This window comes from Rana temporaria, chromosome 11 (assembly GCF_905171775.1).
Source record: "Rana temporaria chromosome 11, aRanTem1.1, whole genome shotgun sequence".
Classification (NCBI taxonomy): domain Eukaryota; kingdom Metazoa; phylum Chordata; class Amphibia; order Anura; family Ranidae; genus Rana; species Rana temporaria.
In genome coordinates, this window is record NC_053499.1 from 147727503 (window position 1) to 147748871 (window position 21369).

Below are 21369 nucleotides of genomic sequence, written 5' to 3' on the forward strand. Positions count from 1 at the left end.
AAGGACTTCAATAGGGACTGTGATTTAAGGGGGGGGGCTCTCATGGGGAATCTGTTGTAAAGGGGCTTTGATGGGGACTCTGATGTAAGCGGGTCACCGATCTAAGGGGGAATTTGACTGGGACTCTGATGTAAGCGGGAATCCTATGTGAGGGGGACTTTAATAGGGATTCTGATGTAAGGGTGATTTCTATGTAATGGGGGGGGGGGGGACTTTATTAGATACGCAAAGGGGCTCTAATAGAGACACTTATGTAAGGGAGGACTCTGATGTAAGGGGGAATTTGATGTAAAGGGGACTTTAATAGGGACTGTGATGTAGGGGGGTCTCTGCTGTAAGGGGGTATTTGATAGGGACTTTTATTAAGGAGACTCTTATGTAAGGGGGAATTCTATGTAAAGGGGACTTCGTTAGGGACTCTGATGTAATGGGGAATCCTATGTAAGGGAGACTTTGATAGTGACTCTGATATATAGGGGCTCTAATGGGGACTCTGATGTAAGGGGGGCTTTGATGGGGACTCTGATGTAAAGGGGAATTTTATAGAGACTTTTACTAAGGAGACTCTTATGTAAGGGGGGATCCTTTGTAAGGGGGTCTTTAATAGGAACTCTGATATAAAGGGGCGCTAATGGAGACACTTATGTAAGGGAAGATTCTGATGTAAAGGAGACTTTGATAGAGACTCTGATATGAGGGGGCTCTGATGGAGACTCTGAAGTAGGGGGAGCACTAATGGGACTTATTCCCTGTGTTTGGGGTCTTTGTGACTCCATGCAGCTAAATCCTAGGGGGTGGACTAATTCTCCCCCATGTATCAATCAGCTGACTCTCCCCTGCTGATCCCTATGGTGCAATGAGTTTGAAAAGCAAAGCCAATTTCTACATTGTTTCAATCTTCTCTATAACTCTGAGGTTTTTCCTGACATGACAAGTTTCGTTCTATCCAGCAGGGCTGCGGATTGGGTCGGCTCTGGCCGGTAACGTGGTCTCGGCCCCCCGTGTCCTCTTCTGTGAACCGAGTGCCAGTTCTGTGAAGGCTCACTTCCTCCCTTCTCCCTCGAATCGACTGGCCGGGGAATCTCAAACCACTTCCCTTCTCCGAAATGCCCCAATCAGCTGGGGGGTCATGTGCGGGGTACATTGTTATCCAATTTCTATTATCCAATGACCGTCTCACTCCTGACCTCAGATCTTTTATATCTGCAGTCTTTTCAGGCGACATGAATCTCATCACAAGACAAAAATCGACACATTTTGGCCCGGATTCAGAAAAGAATCGCGTATCTTTCTGCGGGCGTAGCGCATCTCATATGCGCTACGCCGCCGTAACTAGGTCAGACGAGTACCGTATTCAGAAACAATTTGCGTCCTTAGTTACGGCAGCGTAGCGTATATGGGCCGGCGTAAGCCCGCCTAATTCAAACTAGGCTGGTAGGGGGCGTGTTGTATGTAAATGATTCGTGACCCCACGTAAATGACGCGCTTAACGAACGGCGCATGTTCAGTATCACGTCGAATTGTCAAAATAAATTACGCCCGCTCAATGCTTAGTCGACGTGAACGTAACCTACGCCCAGCCCCATTCACGGGCGACTTACGCAAACGACGTAAAACGTGTACAATTCGACGCTGTTCCGACGTCCATACTTAACATTGGCTGTGCCTCATATAGCAGGGATAACTTTACGCCGGTCAGGCGCCTTATGTAAACGACGTATATTGATACGCCGGGCGCAACTACGTTAGTGAATCAGCGTATCTTACTCATTTGCATATTTTTTAATGGGAACGCCGAATGCGTCCAGCGTAACTATGTGCCCACGATACGCCGGCGTAGGCAAGTTACGTCGGACGGCTGAAGCCATGTTTTTAGGCGTATCTAGCTTTGTGAATCGGCGTAAAGATGCGACGGCGCACATTTTAAATTACGGCGCCGTATCTGGAGATACGCCGCCGTATCTCCTTTCTGAATCCGGGCCCTTGTATATAGAAAAAATTAACAAATGAATTTAATATTGCTGTTGATCGTTGAAACATTGTGACCATTGCAACATTCCAGGTGCTTTTCAGAGGCTGTAGACAGGCAGTGGAGAGGCGATATGATGCCTTCTCACTGCCTGTGTTTTAGGCCCCTTTCATACTGATGTGTCGCGGTTTGGGTGCAGCGCAGTGTACCAGCGGGTAGAGTTGGGCAAACAGTTCGAGCCGAGCAAAATTTGGATCCAAACATTGCCTGTTCACCCGTTCAGCGAACACTCGAATTTGCGAAAAGCGCACCGTGGGATGTTTGGTTGGTGACATCACACGGGCGGTGCCACCAGGTGACATCACGAGGTGGCCCCGCCCCTTACCTATTTAAGAACTGTCAAACGGCAGAACGGGCATTCGGCAGTAAGCCTTCGTCGCGGGCAGAGTCGTGGTGCAGCAGGCGTCGTGAGTGATGATGGATCTACATAAAGGAATTGTCAAAAACTGCCTCCTGTCTTTAATTATTTTTTACTTTTTTTGTGGTGAGTACAATGTACCCCATACTCGATCACATAGGGAATGAGTATTGTTAAATACCCTACCCTATCTAAAGCAGAGTGACGAACTGTGCTATGTCCCTCTAGCTTATATAGAGGCTGGGTCACATGCTGGGTCACATGCTGCACTGGCCAATCACAGCCATGCCATTAGTAGGCATGGCTGTGATGGCTTCTTAGTCACAGGAGTAAAACAAATGGTGATTGGCTGCCCTGCAGCCCGCCATTACATTGCCGAACACCGGACCCGAACTCACAGCAAATTGTCCGGGTTCGGGCCCGGGTACAAAAAAAAAACAAAGTCCGTACCGAACCCGAACTTTACAGTTTGGGTTCGCTCAACCCTAGTCAGGAGGCCTGACAAGAGGAATACGACATTTGAAGCCCATGTCCCGGATCCGTCTGTGTGTGGTGGCTCTTGATGCACTGACTCCAGCCTCAGTCCACTCCTTGTGAAAGTCCCCAACACTTTTGAATGGCCTTTTCCTGACAATCCTCTCCAGGCTGCGCTCATCCCTGCTGCTTGTGCACCTTTTTCTTCCACACTTTTCCCTTCCACATAACTTTCTAATAATGTGCTTTGATACAGCACTTTGGGAACATCCAACTTCTTTTGCAATTATCTTTTGAGGCTTTCCCTCCTTATGCAGGGTGTCAATGATGGTTTCCTGCACAACTATGACGTCCTTCACTTTGTGCTGTGATATCTGAATGATGGGTGCAGCTACAGGCATCATTCAGATATCACCGTCTTCAGCCGGCGATTCTGTGCACAATAAGAACGATCAAAGCAGCAGTTCCACCGCTTGATCGTTCTTATAGGCAGTGGGAGGGGATGTCCCCCCCCTCCCGCCGCCATCTGGTGCTTCTCCGGGCTCTCCCGTGCCATCGGGGGCCCGGAGAGCGAATCGGCCGGCGCTCGCTGCAGAACCATAGAGATGACTGGTGACCAGACGGTCACAGTCATCTCTATGACCGTCGGAGGCCCGGGCGCGACGTTATGACGTCACGCCCGGTACCCGGAAGTAAACAAAGCCGCAATCGCGGCTGTCGGTGTGAGATCAGTGAATCTTTTTTCACCGATTTCATGCTTGTAAGACTGGAGGAGAGATGTGGGGTCTTATTGTCCCCACATCTCTCCATAAAGAGGACATGTCACACACCATTCCTATTACAAGGGATGTTTACATTCCTTGTAATAGGAAAAGAAGTGATAAAAAAATTAAAAATAAAAGTGTAAAAATAAAAAAATTAAGTAAAATAAAAATAAAATGAAAACATTTTTTTTAAAACGCCCCTATCCCCGGTAGCTCGCGCGCAGAAGCGAACGCGCATGCAAGTCCCGCCCACATATGTAAACGCCATTGAAACCCCACATATGAGGTATTGTTGCGTGCGTTAGAGCGTGTGCAATAATTTTAGCACTAGACCTCCTCTGTAACTCGAAAATAGTAACTTGTAAAAAAATTTAAAGCGTCGCCTATGGAGATTTTGAAGTACCGAAGTTTGGCGCTATTCCATGAGTGTGCGCAATTTTAAAGCGTGACATGTTAGGTATCTATTTACTCGGTGTAACATCGTCATACAACAAAAATTGGGCTAACTTTACTGTTTTGTTATTTTTTAAATTCATGAAACCGTTTTTTTTCCCAAAAAAAGGTGTTTGAAACATTATTGCGCAAATACCGTGCGAGAAAAAAAGTTGCAATGACTGCAATTTTATTCCCTAGGATGTCTGCTAAAAAAACATATATAATGTTTGAGGGTTCTGATTAATTTTCTAGCAAAAAAAATTTGATTTTTACATGAAGGAGAGAAGTGCCAGAATAGGCCCGGTGGGCAAGTGGTTAAAGGCTCAGGAACCCTTTGCAGGTGTTATGGCGTTATTAGCTGATTAGAGTGGGACACTTTGAGCAGAGAATATTGCACCTTTTCACAATATTCTAATTTTCTGAGATTGTGGATTTGGGGTTTTCATGAGCTGTAAACCATAATCTTGCTTTGCATGTAATGAGTCTCATATATTAGTTTCACCTTTTAAGTTGAAATAAATGAACTTTTGCAAGATATTCAAATCTTTCGAGTTTCCCCTGTATTATTCATATATACGAGCATTGCGGTAAATATCGTATCTAAGAATAGTTTATTGTGTATGTTATACTATTTATAGAACAGTTTACATTTTTTTTATTTATGATGGCGGGTTTATGCCTTTTTATTATATAATAAATGGGGCGTCGCAGGGTTTCCAGTCCATTGGTAATCACCCGATGGACTGGAAACTTTGTCATCCAATTTTTGTCACACGAGTCTCTTCCCAGAAAGGCATTCGCACTCGAGGACGCCATTGATGTGGAGTTTGACGCTGCCAGCCGCTGTGCCAGGAAGTGGCTTTCTCACCTAAGGCACACCTCTGCTTTAGGGGGCCTTTTCATGTTCTTTAAGTACAGGAAATATCTGATGAATACCAGACCAGCTTCTCGTCTTATTTTCCTGTTTATAAGCAAAAAAAACATAATATGATAATTGCATGAGCAGGGAAGAGAAACATTGTTATTTATTCATCATTGGATAACGTTGTATAGAATGGCTTGTTTTTGTGGCAGTGTGTGTGTTGCTAAAACAAAGAAAACTTAAAGCGGGAGTTCACCCATAAATTTTTTTTTACCCGTAGATTGATGCACATTTAATCTAGGGGAATCGGCTAGTTGTTTTTAAATCCGAGCAGTACTTACCGTTGTAGAGAGCGATCTTCTCCGCCGCTTCCGAGTATGGGTCTTCGGGAGCGGGCGTTCCTTCTTGATTAACAGTCTTCCGACAGGCTTCCGACGGTCGCATCCATCGCGTCACTCGTAGCCGAAAGAAGCCGAACGTCGGTGCGGCTCTATACAGCGCCTGTGCACCGACGTTCGGCTACTTTCGGAAAATCGTAACGCGATGGATGCGACCGTTGGAAGCCTGTCGGAAGACTGGGTTAAATCAGCTACTAGATGCTTATATCCCTTAGAGATCCCAGTGATGAGTTTTCTCTGCAGTAGTTTGTGTCTCTGCCCCTCCCACAATAGTGAGATTTCCCTGCAGTAGTTTGTGTCTCTGCCCCTCCCACAATGGTGAGATTTCCTGCAGTAGTTTGTGTCTCTGCCCCTCCCACAATGGTGAGATTTCCCTGCAGTAGTTTGTGTCTCTGCCCCTCCCACAATGGTGAGATTTCCTGCAGTAGTTTGTGTCTCTGCCCCTCCCACAATGGTGAGATTTCCCTGCTGTAGTTTGTGTCTCTGCCCCTCCCACAATGGTGAGATTTCCTGCAGTAGTTTGTGTCTCTGCCCCTCCCACAATGGTGAGATTTCCTGCAGTAGTTTGTGTCTGCCCCTCCCACAATGGTGAGATTTCCTGCAGTAGTTTGTGTCTCTGCCCCTCCCACAATGGTGAGATTTCCTGCAGTAGTTTGTGTCTCTGCCCCTCCCACAATGGTGAGATTTCCCTGCAGTAGTTTGTGTCTCTGCCCCTCCCACAATGGTGAGATTTCCCTGCAGTAGTTTGTCTCTGCCCCTCCCACAATGGTGAGATTTCCCTGCAGTAGTTTGTCTCTGCCCCTCCCACAATGGTGAGATTTCCCGCAGTAGTTTGTATCTTCGGTCATTGGCCTTCGTTCTTCCAATTGCCTTTGATTGTGTCAGCATTTGAAATCGGTGAAAATTGCTGTGTGTATGGCCAGCGATATGCCCTCCTGAAGACAGGATCTGCATGAAGTCGGTCTGCAGGGACTCCCAGCAGACACACCGGGGGGGGGGGGGGGGGGGGAGGACTCACCGTCTACACTCTTCATCTTCTGGCTGACTTCCTGTCCCCACCGAGCCTCTCCACCACAACCAATCGCGTGTCATGCTCGCCACATCCTGCACCCCGGCAAATGTCACACTGCAGCTCCCATACAGCTACAAACCAGACCCACCGGGGATCCCCGTGTGCCAAAATAGTAAGAAATCATCATCATCATCGTTTATCATCATGGATGGAGCTGACGGAGACCACGATACCGAAAACAATATGCAGCGCGTTCGCAGTTTAAGGTCACATGAACACAAGACGTCTTTTCAACCTATAGGAAATAAATCTGCAGGAAAAAAAAAACTTGTTTTTGCGTGTTCACACGTTTGGCGTTAATGCATTCTATTGGCCGGAAAATTCATTTATTCTGTCCATCAGAATGTATTAAAGGGCGAACAAACGTGCATAAACATGCCTAGTGTAAATGTGCGCTTGTGCGTTCTGTTCAGCCCAAATGCTCCTCTTCAAAATGCGCAAGTGATGTTATTTTTCTGCCTCTAAGTCCCGGTTCGCGCGGCTGCGATTCAGTGCCGGTTCCCACATCGCACCTGAATTGCACACTGGTTCACACTGGGGTAGATTCAGGTACAGCTGCGCGCTCCTTACGGAGGCGCAGTGTACCCTTTTTACCCTGCGCCTACGCAAATTATTTGCGCTACGCTTCATTCATGAAGCAGTAGCCACGTAATTTGCGTGGGCGCTCCTCAAAAATGCCCTGCGTAAGGGCGCCTAATGTAAATGATCCCGTAGGGGGCGGGAATCATTTAAATTAGGCGCGTTCCCGCGCCGAGCGTAGAGCGCATGCTTCGTCGGGAAACTTTCCCGACGTGCATTGCGGTAAATGACGTCGCAAGGACGTCATTTGCTTCAAAGTGAACGTGAATGGCGTCCAGCGCCATTCACGATTCACTTACGCAAACTACGTAAATTTTAAATTTCGCGACGCGGGAACGACGGGTATCCTTAGCATTGGCTGCCCCTGCTATTAGCATGTGCAGCCTTACGCGAAACCCGACGTACGCAAACGACGTAAACTGCGTACGCAGGGCTCGCGTAACGTTGTGAATCGGCGTTAGTATGCAATTTGCATACTATACGCTGACCACAACGGGAACGCCACCTAGCGGCCTGTGTAAGAATGCAGCCTAAGATATGCGGGCATAAGAGCCTTATGCCACGCATATCTTAGGCTGCAGTCGGCGTAACGAGCTCTCTGAATCAGGAGAAGTCGTTACGCCGGCGCAAGTAAGCAATTGCGCTGCGTAACTATGGTTACGCAGACGCAATTGCTTCTTGAATCTGGGCCAGTGACATCTGCGAACCGCTGGGGGTGTCAATGTAACGTTAAAGTGGAGGTTCCGCGGTTTCTCGTTTTTTTCTTTTGGTGTGCATTTAATAGGGGTACAGATAAAATCAAAACACTCACTTGCTAGCCGCTTCGAAACCGATCCAATCTTTATCCATCTGAAAGATAAACTTATAAAAAATACGCTAGTATTCCCAGCATTCACCGCAGTATCTCGCGCGTGCGCTGTCTTGCACCGCAGTATTTTGCGCATGCGCCGTGTTGACGGCGAGCAGCGTGAGCTGCTCCGTCAACACTTCAGGGTTACCATGACAACTGGTGTCTACCTGTGTTCTACCTGTGTTCCCTCATTTGAAATGGCGATTTTGGATCCGCCCTCGTCACGTGACCCGCTTGTCGAGTCACGTGACGAGGGAGATAGCACGAGATTTAGAATACTAGTGCTACAGATCGTCTCCTGGGAATCATGACACAGAACTCCCAGGAGACATTGCGGACAGGTCCAAGCACACACTGGGGCGTCGGGGAAAGGGAGAGATACGCCCACTCCCGCGGGGAAGAATACCCGGAAGTCACAGCAAATACCTTAGAATCTCGGTAATTACATATAGCTGGATTCAGGTAGGTGGGCGCATCGTTGCGGCGGCGTAGCGTATTGTATTTACACCACGCCACCGTAAGTTAGCTAGGCAAGTACTGTATTCACAAAGTACTTGCCTGCTAAGTTACGGCGGCGTAGCGTGAATAGGCCTGCGTAAGCGCGCCAAATTCAAATGAGGATGTGGGGGGCGTGTTTTATGTAGATTAACTGTGACCCGACGTGATTGACGTCACGCCGTCCGTGTACATATCCCAGTGTGCATTGCGGCAAAGTACGCCGCAAGGACGTATTGGTTTCAACGTGGACGTAAATTACGTCCAGCCCTATTCAGGGCCGACTTACGCAAACAACGTAAAATTTTCAAATTTCGATGCGGGAACGACGTTCATACCTAACATTGGCTACGCCACCTAGGGGGCATGTTTATCTTTAGGCGGCCTATCTCTTACGGAAACAGCGTATCTTTACTGCGACGGGTGGACGTACGTTCGTGAATAGGCGTATCTAGTGATTTACATATTCTACGCCGAACGCAATGGAAGCGCCACCTAGCGGCCAGCCTAAATATTGCACCCTAAGATAGGACGGCGCAAGCCGTCGTATCTTAGATAGGTTTAAGTGTATCTCTGTTTGAGAATACACTTAAACTTAGGTCGGCGCAGATTCCGAGTTAGGTCGGCGTATCTACTGATACGCCGGCCTAACTCTTTATGAATCTAGCTAATAGAAACTAAAAATAACAACAGTCATTTGTAAAAGTATAAGCTCCGTAGATCGTGTTAATACAAAGTTAATATTATGGGTGAACCTCCGCTTTAATGACACCCCCAGGTCGGTTCGCAGATTGCAGTGTGAAATGGTGCAAGAATCGGATCGCATAGGTGGGAACACCCATGCAATCTGATTCCAATGCGGACCTAAAAAAAAAGGGTCCTGCGCCATTTTGGTGCGAATGCGATGCAATTTAAGCCATACAGTTTGTATGGCTGAAATCGCATTGCACAGACATTGCATGTGATCTGTAAAGCAATGTGGTGCGAATCACATAGTTACACCGTAGATGAGGTTGAAAAAAGACAAAAGTCCATCAAGTCACATTTACTTCTGTTTGCGTTACTGCCAGTTTAATGCCATATAGTTTTGTGCATTACTGCCAGTTTAACGCCATTTACTTCTGTGTGCATTACTGCCAGTTTAATGCCATATAGTTTTGTGCGTTACTGCCAGTTTAATGCCATATAGTTTTGTGCATTACTGCCAGTTTAATGCCATATAGTTTTGTGCGTTACTGCCAGTTTAATGCCATATAGTTTTGTGCATTACTGCCAGTTTAACGCCATTTACTTCTGTGTGCATTACTGCCAGTTTAACGCCATATTATTCTGTGTCCACATGCAAAATCTGTGATCACACAAGTGTGAACCGAGTCTGAACGCCCCACCACTAAACTCCTGCAAATGCCTGGACACCGACTGTTACATGGAGGGGCGTTTAGAGTCAGAGAGGTGTCACATGATTCAGGGCAGTTACTGGAGGGGGTCAGGCAATATGGGGCAACTGATAGTCAAGGAGTCCCATAATTCAGGGCAGGTCGTGGTCATGTCAGTGATATGGGGCAGATGATAGTGGAGGAGTCCCATAATTCAGGGCAGTTACTGGTGGGGGTCATGTGATATGGGGCAGATGATAGTGGGGAAGTTTCATTATACAGGGCAGTTACTGGTGGGGGTCATGTGATATGGGGCAGATGATAGTGGAGGAGTCACATGATTCAGGGCAGTTCTTGGTGGGGGTCATGTGATATGGGGCAGATAGTGGAGGAGTCACATGATTCAGGGCAGTTCCTGGTGGGGGTCATGTGATATGGGGCAGATTACGGTGGGGAAGCGCCATTATTCAGGGCAGTTCTTGGTGGGGGTCATGTGATATGGGGCAGATAATAGTGGAGGAGTCACATGATTCAGGGCAGTTACTGATGGTGGTCATGTGATATGGGGCAGATTACGGTGGGGAAGCGCCATTATTCAGGGCAGTTCCTGGTGGGGGTCATGTGATATGGGGCAGATAATAGTGGAGGAGTCACATGATTCAGGGAAGTTACTGATGTTGGTCATGTGATATGGGGCAGATAATAGTGGAGGAGTCACATGATTCAGGGCAGTTCTTGGTGGGGGTCATGTGATATGGGGCAGATAATAGTGGAGGAGTCACATGATTCAGGGCAGTTCCTGGTGGGGGTCATGTGATATGGGGCAGATTACGGTGGGGAAGCCCCATTATTCAGGGCAGTTCCTGGTGGGGGTCATGTGATATGGGGCAGACGGTCTTGTTGTCTTAAGCAGCAATCACGGTCACATTTATTGGAGGAATGATTTCTGGGGAAATTTTGAAGCTGTCAGCAAACCAGAGACTCAGCTGACGGCAACTTCCTGAAATTCTGAGAGAATGGCCGCATACAAATAATACCAATGTCTGAGGTTACATGACCCATAGACCAGAATCTACCCATGTCTCTGATAGTAAGAAGGAGCACAGCACACCCCCCATGAGGGTCCCTTGTCCTCCTGCAGGAAAGTCATAGCTTATTCCTCTACTAAAATATGAAAGTAAAATCTGTAAAATGTAAAGTAAAATGTCTGACACTCACCTTGTGACTTGCTACAATGTTATCATGTACAGTCTGATTATTCGGGGAGGGGAGACTGAGAAAATGCTTCCTCCTGCCTGCAACAAACTGAAGAGATCATCTCAGACTAGACAAAGTCACTAATAGCCGGATTCAGGTAGAGCGGCGCTTCTTTAGGTCGGCGTAGCGCATCCCATTTGCACTACGCCGCCATAACATGGTGAGGCAAGTACTGTATTCACAAAGCACTTGCCTCCTAAGTTACGTCGGCGTAGCGCAAATGGCCCGGCGTAACCCAGCCTAATTCAAAATAGGCAGGTAGGGGGCGTGCTCCATGTAAATTACCCGTGACCCCATGTAAATGAGGGCCGTTGGTACGGCGCATGCTTGCGCATGCTCAGAATCACGTCGCAAATACTCCCTACGTAACGACGTCGGCTCAATGCTTTCGACGTGAACGTAATCTACGCCCAGCCCCATTCACGTACGCTTATGCAAACGACGTAAAATACGACGGCTGTTCCGTCGTCCATACCTTGCATGGACTTTGCCATCTTTTTGGTGGTTTATCTTTACGCCGGCGTATCTCTTACGTAAACAGCGTATCTTACTGCGACGGGCGTACGTACGTTCGTGAATCGGCGTATCTTGCTCATTTACATATTTGACGCGTAAATCAACGTACACGCCCCTAGCGGCCGGCGTAAATAGGCAGCTAAGATACGACGGCGTAGGAGACTTACGCCGGTCGTATCTTAGCAACAGAGAAGCGTATCTCAGTTTGAGAATACGCTTAAAGATACGACGGGGCGCATTCGGACTTACGACGGCGTATCTACTGATACGCCGTCGTAAGTCTTTCTGAATCTGGCTATAAGTGTGTGAAGTGTGTAAGATGGAGCAGACTGCGGGGAAAAAGGACAAATTATAAATGGATGGAAATACATATAATAATGATATAATAATAATATATATATATATATATACACACATATTTATGATATTTATCCAGTCAGATGGAGAAAAAAGGCACATTGTGGGGATTGTCAGTTGTAATTTTATTTCCCCCATTGATGACAAACCAGATATCTCATCATGTGACCAGACAGACATTCCAATCATTTCTCTAATCATCTCTCTTATCTTATTCTGTTTTCTTTGGTAGAATTCAACATTTTAAAAAATGCATCAAATTCATCCACGAGTGTCGTCTGCATGGAGGAGTATGCCTGGTACACTGGTCAGTATCCACCCCAAGCTGTTCAGTCATAGCGGAGAGGAGCTCTTTAAATGTATAATAATAGTGAGTGACTGTGGGGGGGGGGGGGGGCATTAGAGTGTAAGCTCTTCTGGTGCAGAGATGTGACTGGCTCAGTGTTCTCTGTACAGCACTACGGTTAATGTCAGTGCTATATACAGTAAGGCCCGGATTCACATACATCGGCGCATATTTATGTCGCCGTAGCGTATATCTCTTTTACGCTACGCCGGCGCAGCGCACAGAGGCAAGCACTGGATTCACAAAGCACTCGCTCCCACTCGCTCTTAAAGATACGCTGGGTTTCCTCGGCGTAAGTCAGTGTAGGTGGAAGTGGGCGTGAGCCATGCTAATGAGGCATGACCCCATGCAAATGATGGGCCAAGCGCCATAGAAGTACTTAAAATGAACGGCGCATGCGCCGTCCCGTGGCCGCATCCCAGTGCGCATGCTCAGAATCACGTCGAAACAACTGCCTAAGATACGTTGAATCACTGCCTACGACGTGAGCGTAACCTACGCCTAGTCATATTCACGTACAACGTAAACGAGAAAAGATACGACGGCTTGTGTTCCCTGGTCCATACCTTTGCATGAGTTGCGCCTCCTATATGGGGAAAAACTTTACGCCGGACGTACGACTTACGCAAACCGCGTATATGAAGCGCCGGGCGCAACTACGTTTGTGAATCGACGTATCTCCCTCATTTACATATGTGCATAGAAAATCTATGGGAGCGGCAAATGCGCCCGGCGTAAATATGCGCCCACGATACGACGGCGTAGGCAAGTTACGTCGGTCGTAGGAAGCCTATTTTCAGGCGTATTTAGGTTTGTGGGCACGGCGCACAGATACGACGGCGCATATTTACACTTACGCGGCGTATCTCGTAAGTGCTTTGTGAATCCGGGCCTAAATGTATAATAACAATAGTGTGTGACTGTGGGAGGGACATTAGAGTGTAAGCTCCTCTGGTGCAGAGACTGATGTGACTGGCTCAGTATTCTCCGTACAACACTGCGGTATATGTCAGAGCTATATAATGTATAATAATAATAGTGAGGACCTGTGGGGGGACATTAGAGTGTAAGCTCCTCTGGTACAGAGACTGATGTGACTGACTCAGCATTCTCTGTACAGCACTACAGTATATGTCAGAGCTATATACATGTATAATAATAATAATGTGATAATATAATGAATTTATCCCCCATATATTAGGGTCGGAATGTTCGGTTGTCTCTCTTGGAGTTCTTCACTATTGGACAAAAACCAGACTAGCATGCAGAAAAAACCCATTGATATAACGCAGTCCCTTCGATGAGTTAGCGATTACACATTGCCACAAATATTTACTGTACTATAGCTGGCACTACTGATGATGATGTGAGTAGTAGTCCCCCCCATATAGTGACACAGACCACAGTGATGATAAGAGTGATATTGGCCAGGATAGCCTCTGAATAGCACTGTGTGTGCGTCAGCTGTGCGCAGACGGTGTGTCACCTGACGCTCCCCCTGTGGTCGGACATGACGGGGGTCTCTGCTGGGGGGGTCTCTGAATTCACTGACTTGCCGTCATCCTGGATTATATTTTGAGGGCATTTTAAGCAGCAGTTAACCTAAAACATAAAGTCGTTATGTGGTTACTATATTAACCACTTCAGCCCCGGAGGATTTGGTTACCCAATGACCGGGCCACTTTTTTGCAATACAGCACTGCGTCGCTTTAACTGACAATTGCGTGGTCGTGCAACGTGGCACCCAAACAAAATTGCTGTCCTTTTTTTCCCCCACAAATAGAGCTTTCTTTTGGTGGTATTTTTACTTTTATTTTTACTTTTTGATATAATAAATACCAAAAACCATAAAAAAACGTTTTTTCCTCAGTTTAGACCGATATATATTCTACTATTGGTAAAAAACCCCGCAATAAGCGTATATTGATTAGTTTGCGCAAAAGTTATAGTATCTACAAAATAGGGGATAGATTTATGGCATTTTTATTAATAATTTTTTATTTTTTTTACAAGTAATGGCAGCGATCAGCGATTTTTATCGTGACATTATGGCGGACACATCGGACACTTTTGACGCTATTTTGGGACCATTGTCATTTATACAGCAATCAGTGCTATAAAAATGCACTAATTACCGTGTAAACGACACTGGCAGGGAAGCGGTTAACCACTAGGGGGCGAGGAAGGGGTTAAGTGTGTCCTAGGGAGTGATTCTAACTGTGTGGGGGCTGGGCTACGAGTGGCACGACACTGATCACTGCTCCCGATGATAGGGAGCAGTAGATCTCTGTCCTGTCACTAGGCAGAACAGGGAGATGCCTTGTTTACAAAGGAATCTCCCCATTCTGCCACTCCGGGACATGATCGCGGGCACCCGGCAGACATCGAGTACGTGGGACCCGTGGGCACACTTACCGAGCACGTGGTGGAGGCGTGCCCGCATGGCGGCAAATTTAAAGGGACACACAGGTACGTCCCTATGCGTTGACATACCTCCTTATGTCCCGTACACGCGATAAGATTTTCCGTCGGAAAAAACTTGGATGGGTCTAAACTTTGAATTTCCGTTCAAATGCTCACATCGGACTTTTGCTGTCGTGGAATCGAATCGTGTGTACCCAGTCTGTCCTGACAATATGGTCACCTGCTGGCATCATCAATACAAATGCACGCCACACTTTTCCAGATATTTATTTGTAAAAAAAAAAAAATTGTGCAACTTTATGTTGTTCTATCACATAAAATCCGAATGAAATATTTTGGTTGTAACATGACAAAATGTGGAAAATTTAAAGGGGTATGAATACTTTTTCAAGGCACTATATAAAGCTGCTCTGGTCCATTTCTGGCCAAAGCAGAAAACAAAAATGTAATGATGTGTCTACTTTGTAGCCAGTTTTGGTGAATCTTGCCAAATGATGCCGTCCTAAACCGGGCGCAGCCCAATAAATCCGGCGGAGGAGGTGGGAGAAGGAACTTTCTCAGTGTCTTGTCCTTTTGTTAAATATTTTTGTGACATTTCATTATTTTTATGCTGCATTGCAACATCGATTCTGTCCATGAGAGTCTTTATATAAACTGGAGGAAATCCGCTGAGGCAGCAAATTAGGAGAAAAACGAATTGTCACAGCAATTATTTTCTGCTGATTTTTTATAAATAGGCCCCTCAATGGTGTTCACAGCTCAGCTTGTTAAAGGAAATCTCAATTTTTGCTAAAATGTTATGATATAATAAAGATCATTTCCACGCAAGACGTTTTTACCTAAATGGAAGGGTGACAATGCTTCCTGATGGCCTCCTCCAGCCAGGTATACTCCCCCATCCAGCCTGAGTAAGCTTTAGAGTCTGATGGTGTCACTGCTCCACCTACATGACCAATGATTGGCTGCACAGGCTCAAGCACTGTCACATGGGAGTGGTAACACCCCCCCCCCCCCAATTCCCAGCAGGCTGCTTCACCTGAATGGGGTAGTGCTGTGTTTGATGGCATGGCACAGTTGTGACAATTGATGGCACAGTGGCTGCGTTTGATGGCATGGCACAGTGGTGCGAATTGATGGCACAGTGGCTGCGTTTAATGGCATGGCACAGTGGCTGCGTTTGATAGCATGGCACAGTGGTGACAATTGATGGCACAGTGGCTGCGTTTGATGGCATGGCACTGTGGTTGCGTTTGATGGCATGGCACAGTGGTGCGAATTGATGGCACAGTGGCTGCGTTTGATGGCATGGCACAGTGGTGACAATTGATGGCACAGTGGCTGCGTTTGATGGCATGGCACAGTGGGGACAATTGATGGCACAGTGACTGCATTTGATGGGCACAGTCAGGCTGCAATTTTTTTCTTTTTCGTTTGCACCCCCCAAAAATTTTGAGCACCAGCCGCCACTGGTAGTGACAATGGCTCTCCCTCCAGCCCCATATACTCACCCACCCAGAGTATGTTTTGTAGTCACTGCCGCACCTTTGTGGCTACTCATTGGCTTAAGTACTATCACATAAGATTGACGTGCCTGAGAAAAACTCCCCCCGGCGCATAAGATGCGTCGCGACTTTCCGAAAGTAGCCGAACCGCGAGTTGGCTCTATACGGTGCCTGCGCACCAACTAGGCGCCGTGTAGAGCTGACTGCGCAGGCGCCGTATAGAGCCGACTCGCGGTTCGGCTACTTTCGGAAAGTCGTGACGCGCCTTATCCGCCGGTGGGAGTTTTTCTCAGGCACGCCAATCATATGGGCGAAGTCCCAGATGACATTGCGGCACTGCACAGGAACGCCCACTCTCGCGGGAGTGAGTACCCGGAACCTGGGAGGAAAATACAGATAATACCGTATGTACATCCCCCCCCCAAAAAAACACCGGCATACTGTACATGTTTGAGGTATACTGAATGTAATGTTATATACTTGTTTTTTGGGTGAACCTCCGCTTAAAGGTAAAAACATCCTGTGATGCAGCAGCCCCCCAGAGCCCACCTTTTACTGACCTGAACCTGGTATTTCCAGCGACGGGGATGAGCACAGCAGCTCCAGCCGGTGTCTCGGGTCCTGATTGGATAGATTGATAGCAGCACAGCCATTGGCTCCCACTGCTGTCAATCAAATCCAGTGATGTGGGAGCCAGGGGCGGGGCAGAGTCCTGCTGTCTGTGTCAATAGACGCAGCAGGACACAGGAGCGCGCCTGCACAAGTCCCCCGAGGGACCCCAGAAGAGGAGGCAAAAACAACTGCACAGAGGAGGGAAGTATTTTAAACAAACCTTTAGTTACCCTTTAAGCCTCCTAGACGGCTGTTTCTGTATCCGTTAATGACTGTTTCCACCTATATATGAAATTGATGATCATTAGCACCTATTTTGTTTAATTGGTTATTCATACACCTGACTGTAAACCTACAAAATGTTTGACTTTGTGCAAGTGTACCAAGTGTGCAAGTGTAAGAATTGAAACCAAAGGGGGGCACATCATATATTGGTCTGATTTTAGATGTTTGCTCACATTGCATTTTGTAAATCGATACAAATAACCAATTAAAATATATATCTTTGAAAGCATTTTTACTTTACAGCATTTCTTCACACATGCCTAAAACTTTTGCACAGTACTATATATATATATAGGTATCTAGACATTGTTTTAAACTTGTAGCCATTCTATACTTTTTATTCTTTCCGGTTCCTACACCACGTCTTTCTATGATATTCTCCTAAATCACAGATATTTGCTGACCGCGTTGTGAATAACACCGACAGTGGCGCATGTAAGAAGAGTTCCCACGCTGCTGCGGAAAATGCGATGTTTGTAGATGAACGCAGAAAGGTCGACTCGGTTATTTGTCATAAAATGCATAAGAGGAAAAGATGAGTCACGGCCCTCCATCAAAAACAATAGGCTCTGCGTTTCCTCTGATAGCGACTTTCATTCAGAAGTTTTTGAACTTTTTTTTTTAAAGTGGAACTTCACCTCCATGATGTCTTCTCACCACGTGGTAGAATTGCTAGGCTCCTAATTGATGTTCCTAACAGTGTCCCCGGCGTTGCTGGGCTAATTGCAGACCCTGACATTGCTGGGCTAATCGCAGACCCCGGCATTGCTGGGCTAATCGCAGACCCCGGCGTTGCTGGGCTAATCGCAGACCCCGGCGTTGCTGGGCTAATTGCAGACCCCGGCGTTGCTGGGCTAATCGCAGACCCCGGCGTTGCTGGGCTAATCGCAGACCCCGGCGTTGCTGGGCTAATCGCAGACCCCGGCGTTGCTGGGCTAATCGCAGACCCCGGCGTTGCTGGGCTAATCGCAGACCCCGGCGTTGCTGGGCTAATCGCAGACCCCGGCGTTGCTGGGCTAATCGCAGACCCCGGCGTTGCTGGGCTAATCGCAGACCCCGGCGTTGCTGGGCTAATCGCAGACCCCGGCGTTGCTGGGCTAATCGCAGACCCCGGCGTTGCTGGGCTAATCGCAGACCCCGTCGTTGCTGGGCTAATCGCAGACCCCGGCGTTGCTGGGCTAATCGCTGACCCAGGCATTGCTGGGCTAATCGGAGACCCCGGCATTGCTGGGCTAATCGCAGACCCCGGCATTGCTGGGCTAATCGCAGACCCCGGCATTGCTGGGCTAATCGCAGACCACAGCGTTGCTGGGCTAATCGCAGACCCCGGCATTGCTGGGCTAATCGCAGACCACAGCGTTGCTGGGCTAATCGCTGACCCCGGCGTGGCTGGGCTAATCGGAGACCCCGGCATTGCTGGGCTAATCGGAGACCCCGGCATTGCTGGGCTAATCGCAGACCCCGGCATTGCTGGGCTAATCGCAGACCACAGCGTTGCTGGGCTAATCGCAGACCCCGGCATTGCTGGGCTAATCGCAGACCACAGCGTTGCTGGGCTAATCGCTGACCCAGGCATTGCTGGGCTAATCGGAGACCCCGGCATTGCTGGGCTAATCGCAGACCACAGCGTTGCTGGGCTAATCGCAGACCCAGGCATTGCTGGGCTAATCGCAGACCACAGCGTTGCTGGGCTAATCGCAGACCCAGGCATTGCTGGGCTAATCGCAGACCCCGGCGTTGCTGGGCTAATCGCAGCATTGGTGTCTGCTATTGACTCCTAATTACAAATGAGCAAACAGTGCTTGCCGAGTCAGCAAAATGCATTGGAGTCAGACGTAGAATTACTGTAATTTGATGACACTATAAATCGTTAGTAAACCGAACCTTTAAAAAAAATAAAACAACCCTGAAAGACAATGACATAATGTGCTAGTATGCATCACATACTAGCACATTATGAATACAGTGGAACCTCGGATTGCGAGTAATGCAGTTAACGAGCGCTTCGCAATACGAGCGCTGTATTTAAAAAAAATCGTAACTCGGTTTGCGAGTGTTGTCTCGCAAAACGAGCACGATTTAGGCCAAAGCGGTGTGCAGTACCGCTTTTGGCCTGAGGTGGGTGGGCGCCAGAGCCGAATGTCGTCGGTCGCAGCCAATCGCCGCCGCTGGGAAATGCACGGAAAGCCAAAGTGTCTTCGGGCCTTTTCGACCGGTTCCGAGGCTCTCCGGCGCCCCCCCGCCTCTGGCCGCATGCGGTATTGCATGACATTGAAGTCAATGCGGAATGAATTATTTTAGTTTCCATTGACTTCAATGGGGAAACTCGCTTTAATATGCGAGTACTTTGGACTACGAGCATTCTCCTGGAATGGATTATGCTCCTGATCTGAGGTTTCGCTGTACTTACCTTAAAAAGAAGCTCTCCAGCGGCGCGCTCTCACCGCTGACAGGGCTTCCATCTTCACCCGCTCTTCCTTCCGCGTTTTGTGTGCTCTGGCCATCTGATTGGCCGAACCGCGTTGAGTCATGGCTGCGTCTCCGAGTGTCTCTGGCGCCCCCTCACCTCTGGCCACATGCGGTACTGCACACCCCAGAGGCTTGAATCCTGCTCGTCTTGCGAGACACAATCGCAAATCGAGTTTTAAAAACAGCTTGTATTGCGAAACGCTCAGAGACCGCGTTACTCGCAATCCAAGGTTTTACTGTACTGTAAAATAAAGTGTATCTAGAGCCCAAAGTCTTTCTTTTAGATGGAGCGGTAAGAGGTTTGAAACCCTGTAAGTTGTTTTTTACTGCAGTCCAAAGTGGAGATAAGTCTCTCTCTTTCTGTTCTGATGACCGCTGTTATCTGGACTGAAAGTAAGAGAACATTTCTAAACGTTGAGTTGTCATCAGGACAGGAATAGAGGAGAAATCTTCCAATGGGGTCACCTGATCCAGCAAGAAATGTTTACAAGGGGAAGTCTCTAATGTTAGAGGTACCGTATTTATCGGCGTATAAGGCACACTTTTTCCCCCTTAAAATCAGGGGGAAATCGTGGGTGCGCGATATACGCCGATCCCCGCTGTCTCTGAGCGCCGCAGCCTAGAGCCGAGCCAAGTGTACTGCGCATTCGGCTAGGCTCGGCCACGCCCACAGCCACGCAAGAGGAGCCGAACACACAGGAAATCCAGCTCCTCTCGGCGCCAAATCCAAAAACAAACACCGCTGCAACCCTGGGCAAGGTGCGGATGGACTCGCAGATGGACGCGCTGGACGGAGACTGACACCTGGATGGAGGCCGCAGACGGACACCTCCAAAGCCGCAGACGGACATCCACAAGGCTGGACAGACCCCGCACAAGGAAGCCGCAGACGGACACCCACAAGACTGGACGGACCCCGCGCAAGGAAGCCGCAGACGGACACCCACAAGGCTGGACGGACCCCGCTCAAGGAAGCCGCAGACGAACCCCGCGCAAGGCCGCAGACGGACACCCACAAGACTGGACGGACCCCGCGAATGGAAGCCGCAGACGTACACCTACAAGACTGGACGGACCCCGCTCAAGGAAGCCGCAGACGGACACCCACAAGACTGGACGGACCCCGCGCAAGGAAGCCGCAGACGTACACCCACAAGACTGGACGGACCCCGCGCAAGGAAGCCGCAGACGGACACCCACAAGACTGGACGGACCCCGCGCAAGCCCGCAGACGGACCCCGGACAAGGCCGCCGATGGACGCAGGGCAAAAATGTACGTTTTCTTTTTTTCCTTAAACTCCCTTTCTAAGCTTGGGGTGCGCGTTATACGCCGGCGCGCGGCATACCCTGATAAATACGGTATTTCCTCTCACTTCCTAATGTGTCTACAGGACAGGAAGTGAAGGAAAGTCTCTCCAAAGGGACACAGATGGCAAAAAATAAACAAACAAACATGAGTTTTAACCCTTCCCTAGTCAATCCAAAATAAAATGTTTTAGCTTTATAAAGAGATATATTTGCTCTTCAGGTTTTTATGTGTTTTTTTTAAATAATATTTTATGGTGTATTTTGTTATTTATTTTTTATTTTTTTCCACAGTAGGGAAAAAAAGAGGCAATAATAGTAACATAAACAGTTTTAAAGAGACGGTACATCAGAATGTATTTTGTTGATCCTTCAAACAAGAGCTTACAATCTAAATTCTAAGGACTCTCTTTGGTTTCCTTGGCACAGCTTGGCCGGGGTGTCCCGGAGTACGACGGTCGTGGTCGCCTATCTGATGACAGTGACGACCTTTGGCTGGGAAGATTGTCTGAACGCTGTGAAGGCGGTCCGATCGTACGCCGACCCCAACCTCGGCTTCCAGCAGCAGCTGCAGGAGTATGAGATGACACTGGTGAAGGAGGTG

The 21369-nt window shown here is 48.0% G+C and overlaps 1 protein-coding gene across 1 annotated transcript in view; it reads left to right on the top strand.

Moving 5' to 3' along the window:
• The window catches only part of LOC120917843 (dual specificity protein phosphatase 22-A-like), a 55962-nt gene that overhangs the window by 24612 nt on the left and 9981 nt on the right, over nt 1-21369 (top strand). Inside the window, exons 6-7 of the mRNA XM_040329409.1 lie at nt 12055-12129; nt 21195-21366. Coding sequence (XP_040185343.1) covers nt 12055-12129; nt 21195-21366 — 247 coding nt within the window. The remainder of the gene's footprint in view (nt 1-12054; nt 12130-21194; nt 21367-21369) is intronic.